This window comes from Parasteatoda tepidariorum, chromosome 7 (assembly GCF_982258835.1).
Source record: "Parasteatoda tepidariorum strain Cologne lab strain chromosome 7, Ptep-v5.0, whole genome shotgun sequence".
NCBI lineage: Eukaryota > Metazoa > Arthropoda > Arachnida > Araneae > Theridiidae > Parasteatoda > Parasteatoda tepidariorum.
The window spans coordinates 66,538,807-66,546,833 of NC_141761.1; the positions used below are offsets into that span (position 1 = coordinate 66,538,807).

Here is an 8,027-nt window from a genome sequence, read left to right on the forward strand (position 1 = left end):
ATTTTATTAGATTATTATTATATTAGATTTTATTAGATTATATTAGATTTTAGATGAACTTTACAAAAGTTGCGAAAATTTGCCCCTTGACTATTTTACAACTCTAAATTACGGAATATAGAGTAATTTTTAATGTTTCCCACATAATTATTGAGCTAGCCACAAACTATTTTCACGACCCAAGGATTTTTGTTGCCTGCTCTAATTAATTATCTTCCTTTCTTCAAGCTTTCCTGTTGTTGTTTTTTTTAAGTTGACTTATTTATAATCTTCTTAACACTTATCTTTTAATTCGATTAAAACTTATCAGAATAAAAGTAAACACTCAAGTTTCTTTTTTTTTTTTCATTTTACTTCAGCCTTTCATAAACCTTGTACAAGAATATTAAAGAACGCTAATTTTTTTTCACGACTTTCTTGAGATTATCGACCACAAACATTATAACAAACTGAAGTGAACAAAAGGCATGCATTTAGTCTTTTTACTAATGAGCTAGCCCTCTGGCTTTTTCTTATGCATCAAATTTGTGAAAAAAATAATAAAAAGAAGAAAAAAAACATAAACTTGCAAGGTATGAAAAAAACAGTAGCTACTGAAAACGAAAATGAAGTAGTTCCACCGTTTATTAAGTTCATTAGCAAAGAATTCAATGTAGAAAGTGGTTAGTAAAAACTTTCGTATAAGTACATCGATCGAAGGTTAGTGTTCTTTCACTATCGTCTGCTCAATTAAGCGCGCAGTTCATTCTTTTCTTCTTCTTCTTTTTTTTTTAATGAAATTTTTACTATTCATATTCATAAAACTGAAAAAAGAAAGTTTTGGATCGAATATTATTTGTTTTTGAAAGTGGTTTATTTTATTATATGTTTGGAAAGTTAAAAATGGGTGTCTGGTTTCATTTGCCGAACACTTTTTTCTTACTTTTTTTATAATTATTTTTCAAAGAGTAACAAAAGGCTAAAATTTCTGAAAATAATTTTTTATCTTTTGCTATTGAATGAGGAAGAATTTTTTTTTCTTATTTGGAACGAAATTCATAAAAAAAGTGTTCCTTTGGCAATCATTTTTTATCCATAACACGACGAACAGTAAATAAGGAAATGGAATAAAAACTTATTCAGAATTATTTTTTTAACTAAATAGTAGCTTTTAATGATTTGTTGCCATGCACTAAAATGCAATTTTAACTGTAAAAGTATGTCAATTATTTGGGCAGACGATATTTCAAATTAGGCAATCAAACACAAAAACATACTTTCTCTGAATAAACATTTTTAGCCAGATTTTGATTCTTGACCCTCAAAATACGAGGGGTAGCCGATTTCTTAAAAACATTCTACAGATTGTTTTCAGGAGTCGAAAGTTTGATCCGCCTTATGTTAACTTTATTTTTTATGTATTAAGTTGCAGAGCGATTTCAAGGTATCATCATGCACTTGCTAGATGAGAATAATTAATAAATTAATTAATAAATTAATTAATAAATTAATTTAAAACATTTCATTAACACGTATCTACTCCTGATTTGTCTTAATACCAAACGTAAATACGTAAGAATAATTTTATTCTTATTCATATAGCAACAGATTAAAAATTTTAATTTCCAGTGTCCCTTCTGGAATCATCCTGTATTCCTGAAATTATTCGAGCGAATTAAAAGCTTTTTTATTCACAATTATAAAATCCGTTTATCTATGGATAGATTCATGTAAAAAAAATAAATTATGTATTCTTTTACTGTAAGGTTTAATGAACGACCAAAAACTTGGGAATTATATAATTAAGTCATGTTAAAATCTGTATTGAATGACAAAATTTAAATGAATCGTTAAGAAATATAGATAGTAATGTTAAAATTTTTAAACTAAGGCTTGGAAATTTTAACTTATTAGAAATGTTATCTCTGAAACTAATTCGAGCGATTCCTTTCAAATTTTATATTATGGCAATTCTGAATGAAATAAAAAATTTTGCTCCTTGTTACAATTCAAAATTTTTTGGACCATTACTAAATTACATAAAAAATAAACTTGTAAAAAAATTATTCCTTGGATAAATAAGTTTCAAAATTGTGAGCAGTTTCTTTTAATTTGCTTAAATATGACGAAACACGCCAAAAAAAAATTTAAAATTAAAATTAATGGTTGTATTTCTACAAGATTTTTTTATTTCGTTTTTATTTTACTTTATCTTACAAAGTTCTTTTCCTCAGCTTTTTATTTAATTTTTTTACTAAAAATATATATTAAGGGTGGTCGTTAGGGAGTTAGGGAATAAACTACGCTGTCGAATTAAATAACGAAAAATAGCACTCATTCTGAAAACGCCTATGCATTAATTTTATTATTTCAATACAACTTATGAGTCCGCTTGCTAAAAACAGTGCATATATACTTCTTTTTTTTTTACCCATAGGAGGGAGCATAACATGCGAGTGCACCACAACACATTGTATGGAACATCACATGGAACACTGCAACACCACTGGTGTCTGTTTTAGCCAGTATCTTGACAGGCACGACGGCAGTTATCCCGTAGTGAGGGGCTGTATACAAAGTAAAACTCCACTCTTGTGTGAAAACAGAAGGCCAGCAGTTGCTAGAGGAACTTGGCCTCTCCTTCTCTGCTGCAACAGCAATTTGTGCAACAGGGATGTTGTACCAACACCACCTCCATGGTTTGAAAATCAAAATCGAGAAAATTCAACTGCAGCAATATCTGAAGAACAAGTATTAGGTAAATATCATTGACAAAGCATATTTTATAGTTTTATATTTTACAATTTTATGTTTTATAATTTTATAATTTTATATTTTATAATTTTATATTTTGTAATTTTATATTTTATAATTTTGTATTTTATAATTTTATATTTTATAATTTCATATTTTATAATTTTACATTTTATAATTTTATATTTTATAATTTTATATTTTATAATTTTATATTTTATAATTTTATATTTTATAATTTTATATTTTATAATTTTATATTTTGTAATTTTATATTTTATAATTTTGTATTTTATAATTTTATATTTTATAATTTTATATTTTATAATTTTATATTTTATAATTTTATATTTAATAATTTTATATTTTATAATTTTATATTTTATAATTTTATATTTTATAATTTTATATTTTGTAATTTTATATTTTATAATTTTGTATTTTATAATTTTGTATTTTATAATTTTATATTTTATAATTTTATATTTTATAATTTTATATTTAATAATTTTATATTTTATAATTTTATATTTTATAATTTTATATTTTATAATTTTATATTTTATAATTTTATATTTTGTAATTTTATATTTTATAATTTTGTATTTTATAATTTCATATTTTATAATTTTATATTTTATAATTTTATATTTTATAATTTTATATTTTATAATTTTATATTTTATAATTTCATATTTTATAATCGTCGTTGAACAGCTGACCTAATTTTGAATTTACAACTACTAATATTCAACTCCATAGCCTTGTTATTTTGAATACAATCTAGAAGACAAGGAAACTGTTGGATCAAGCATCGGGAGAAATTTGTCTCCATGAAAGACTTTTCGATGAAACTAACCCGTATTTACGTTACATGGAGAAGAATACCACGAAAACCTCCCACGGTTAGCCTGACGGCAATGGGTCTCTAACCCACGATCTGTCAACCACTGAGGATATTTTACGTCTCCCTGCATTCAACTATTTATGTGATAGCTGAGAAACTTAACTATAAATGAAATAAAATTATAAGCACAGTCAAAAAGTAAAAAAAAAAAAAAACACATGCCAGTTAATATTATATACCTTTTTGTTAAGTATACCTTTCACTAAACTTAAAAGTATTGTCTACAATCTTATAGGCATTTGTTTCATTGTAATAATCATCGCACTCTCAGGAGTTTAAAATCCAAGAGTTTCAGCCCACAAGTGAGCCGTAGACAGAATTAGAGCTGAGACCGGGTCAGCTCGAGCTCGCTTATTAAAAAATAAAAAAAAGGTTTAAGGCTCGGGCTCATGATAAAAATTTCAAAAGCTTACTTCAACTTATATATAAACATTTGGCTCAGGTATTAAGCATAAAAATATAAAATTTATAAGATATAAAAAATTATAGTGATCTGATACTTCTGTTCGCCGTTTGCTTTGAGTGAGGCTAACACTAATTGTCAAAGGACTTTTATTTAGCTTACTATTCTCATTTTCTTTTTCAATTTTTACTTCAGTAGTCATCACGTTTTAAAATATAAAATATGATAAATCAAAATATAAGAAAAATTTGTGTGTTACATATGGCTTCCGTTGAAAATTAATCAATTTAATGAGGGCAAACCACGGCAACACAAAGTAACAGTAAGAACAAACAACAATTATCACTGAACAATGAACAATTCGAAATTTGAAAAGGAACAACAAACAGTTTAAGAAAAATATACTATAGCTTGTAATTGAAAACAAATAATAGATAGACCTTTTGTATAAACGCTTACATTTCTAATTTTGATTTAATTGAAAATGTATTTAAACGCGAGTGTTTTAAATAATAGTGTATTAAAGTGGATTTAAATTAATGTATATTTTATCATTACAGATACAAATGAAGTTTCTCAAATTGGAAATGGTCTGCCTATTAAGAATGACGTCGAATCTCCGTCATCCAATCAGCACTCATATTCCAGCGAAATTCCACCCATCCTCCACATCCCACTGAAACCCAAAACCAGATCATCTTCTCTACCTCACATAATCAGTCCAATTTACATATCTGTTCTCGTTTTGGGTATCATAAGCTTAATCATTATAGGCATTATAGCGACTGTCGTCCTCAAGCGCAGCAACAGGTTTTATTTGGAACAATATGGGGCATTAGAGCAGCAACAAGAACAGTGCTGCTTAAAACATGCCACCGAACATTTGTCATCTGTGCATGTTCACTGTGACTGTGATTCTCAAGTAGAGCTTCTAAACACTGGTTCTCAACCTTGTATTCACGCCATGTACCAGAATCAAAGTTCTAACAACACTTGAAGGTTGTTGATATTTATATTTTAAGTTATTGATGATCAATTTAGACATGAATATGTAAATGATAAATGTTGATATTATGTAAATAGCACGCATACTATTTGTGATAAGAATGGAAAGAATATTGTGATGCAGTAAAGCATAAAAATGTGTACGCGAACAATCATTCCTTTGACAGTGAATGATAAAAAGAAAAAGAATGATTATTGCTCCCAGTCATAGTCAAATCTTTTTATATCTATCTCTCACCTTTTTCAACCTTGCTGATGAAAATAATAATTGTTTGATCAGTTTGATTGTTTGACAGCAACAAAATTTCCTTACCGGTTAGGAACGAAACTTCCAAAATCGCCATATTTTCTAAAATGGTAAAGGTTTTGAATTATGAAACATAAAATTGAACGTTAAAATTTCCTACCCGAAAAACAGCAATTAACTCATGTATTATAATATATTATAAAAATAACAAGATTATAGATGTAAATTCCGTACATGCTATACATACTATATGGATAGTTAATTAACCATATAAAGCACAAATGGCGTTAGGGGTTAAATATCGTCGTAAGACGTCTGGATTACAACTCTTCCGATTTATTTTTACTCTTTAACTTGAAAAAGCGCGCTATCTAATAATATTATACTAGTTGTGTTTACAATGTAACACATTCTTTCAATTTAACCTTCAGCGAAGCAAACCACAAACTGTCGAAGGTTTCAGTAAACATCCTATGATGCTTTCCAAAAATAATAGACGGTGATATTTAAAACATATAGCCAAATAAGGGATAACATTTAAAACATAGCAAATCTTACTCATGTTGTGATATTAAATTTCTCAAATTCATTCATGATCCACGATCTTCTTGAGCTCAAAAATTACAGGAAACTCTTATAAAAGGTAAAATTATAGGTAAATTTAAACACAAATTAAAATTACAATGCTTCCTAGAATACCAAACTTGTAAACATAACCGCCTCGTAAATGTAATAAAAGTTGAGGGATAAGCCGGAAGTTTTCTATATTTCTTTCTTCCGGTTTGAGAAAGCTTGTTATTGTTTACACTTAGTCACGAATTCATATAAAGAAAACATTACTTTAACATTTACACTTGCATATGAAGTAAACATTTTTCTATAAATACTATAAAAAAAACATTACTTTAACGTTGCATAGTAGTAACTAATGCTGAATTTTACCAGTATTTCATACATAAAAAAATCATTACAATAAATTCTTAACTATTGCTCTATATTAACAATGGATTACATCTTTAATAATCATTATTACAATGCCTTTGTTCTTTTGAATATTTTCTAACTAGTTGTAAAAATTTTTTTAAAGAGTATAGTATTCTAAGCTTTGTGTGATCATCTAAGTTATATTTTAAAAATTTTTGATATAATTGAAAACAACATTTTTGTTAAAAATGCGATTAACTTGTTTTTCGAAATAATATTTAAATAAATTTAAATGTATAAGCAATTGAGAAAGTAAAAAGCTTTGAAAGCTTCTGAAATAATGTTAGAGTTTCAAACATTCATAGTTTTGAATTGCTGACAAAAAAACAGCAAGCTCTTTCTACAGTGGTTCAAAGTTCACAAGTCAACTTCACAAACTTATTCCGAATATAAAAATGCATTAATTGTCTATTATTAGTTTTTAAAAAATGCTGTATAAAGATGTAAAGATTTGACATTGCTGTTTCAAAAGACTTAAATAAATTCAATAGGAGGGTCAACTATAGAATATATCTGAGAGAAAAATAAGAGCAAGGAGAAGAAAATCATATTTTTTTTCATTACAACAATTTTCAAAAATAATAATTTACAATAAATATCCCATGCATAATCAATAAATATCTCTTACTTCTCAATAAATATTCCTTTGATTTAACGCTATTGTTAGCTATTTGTTTTTTTCTAAGAAGTTTTGAAAATCTAACATGTAAATCTCTACTCACCAAATTTGTCGACCGATGTATTGGTTCTCCTTATTTTTTTTTCTACTGAATTATTTGAACGAATTTTTTCTTGTCATTATATTTGATGAAATGTTTAAGCGTGAAGTATAAAATAATTTGCTTAGATTCCATCTTCTATTTTTAAACGTGAAAATTATTTTAAAAAATTGTGCATTTTATATTTTAGTTTAATTCTTATAAAGAAAAGTTGTAAAGTTCTACTAATAAAGATAACATAAGCCATATATCATCTTTTATAAATTCAAGGTCCTTGATTACTATGGCGATAAATCTCATATTCAACTTCCTTTCAAGATCGTCTTTGGTTATAACACGTTTGTTTACATGTAGGGTTAGATATCTGGTATAGAGAGGAAAATCTAGAAGCTTTTAAAGTACCTATATATCTTTAACTAATAATAAAGAATAGTTTGCAGACCCTAGGAAAAAAGTATGGTTCATCAATCATTATTTATCACAATATTCCCCAAGCCTTTTCTGTCTTCTCATTAAATGATGCTTTTTTGAAAATAAATTTATAAATTTATTGTCAAATAATTCGAAAGCGCATTGTTTACCATCTTTGCACTGGAATTTGAAATAAGGAAAACATAAGAGTTATCTGTTGTGTGTACATAGTTTCATGTCATGTTAGAAATATGTCATTTTTCAAAAAAAAGTTCTTTTAATTTTAATTAATATATTTACACTTGTAACATACATGTAAATAAAATAATGTAAATAAAAGTATTTTATTCTACTTTCTGTTTCGTGTCATTTTAATACTTAATTAACGCATGCAAGAATGACCAACGAGTAAGTAAAAAATTTAAATTTTAATATGTATAAGAAAAAATGGAGTTGAAATTAATAAAAAAAATGCTCCTCCGAGAATGCAAAATGAATTAGAAGGGAATTTCGATTAAATTTTTTTAAAAACGTTCTTTTTAATGTGTCGTGTCGGAGGAGTTTCATTCCAACCACTTAATTTCCTTTCACTTTCATTTTACAATTTCATTCGAATTT

General features: G+C 26.5%; 1 protein-coding gene across 2 annotated transcripts in view; it reads left to right on the forward strand.

Moving 5' to 3' along the window:
• Positions 1 to 7,761, forward strand: part of LOC107452295 (uncharacterized) — a 47,159-nt gene extending 39,398 nt beyond the window's left edge. For both annotated transcript variants that reach the window (XM_087167961.1, XM_087167962.1), the window contains exons 2-3: positions 2,417 to 2,737; positions 4,604 to 7,761. In XM_087167961.1, coding sequence (XP_087024087.1) covers positions 2,417 to 2,737; positions 4,604 to 5,040 — 758 coding nt within the window. In that variant the 3' untranslated portion in view covers positions 5,041 to 7,761. The remainder of the gene's footprint in view (positions 1 to 2,416; positions 2,738 to 4,603) is intronic.
• The last annotated feature ends 266 nt before the right edge of the window (positions 7,762 to 8,027 follow it).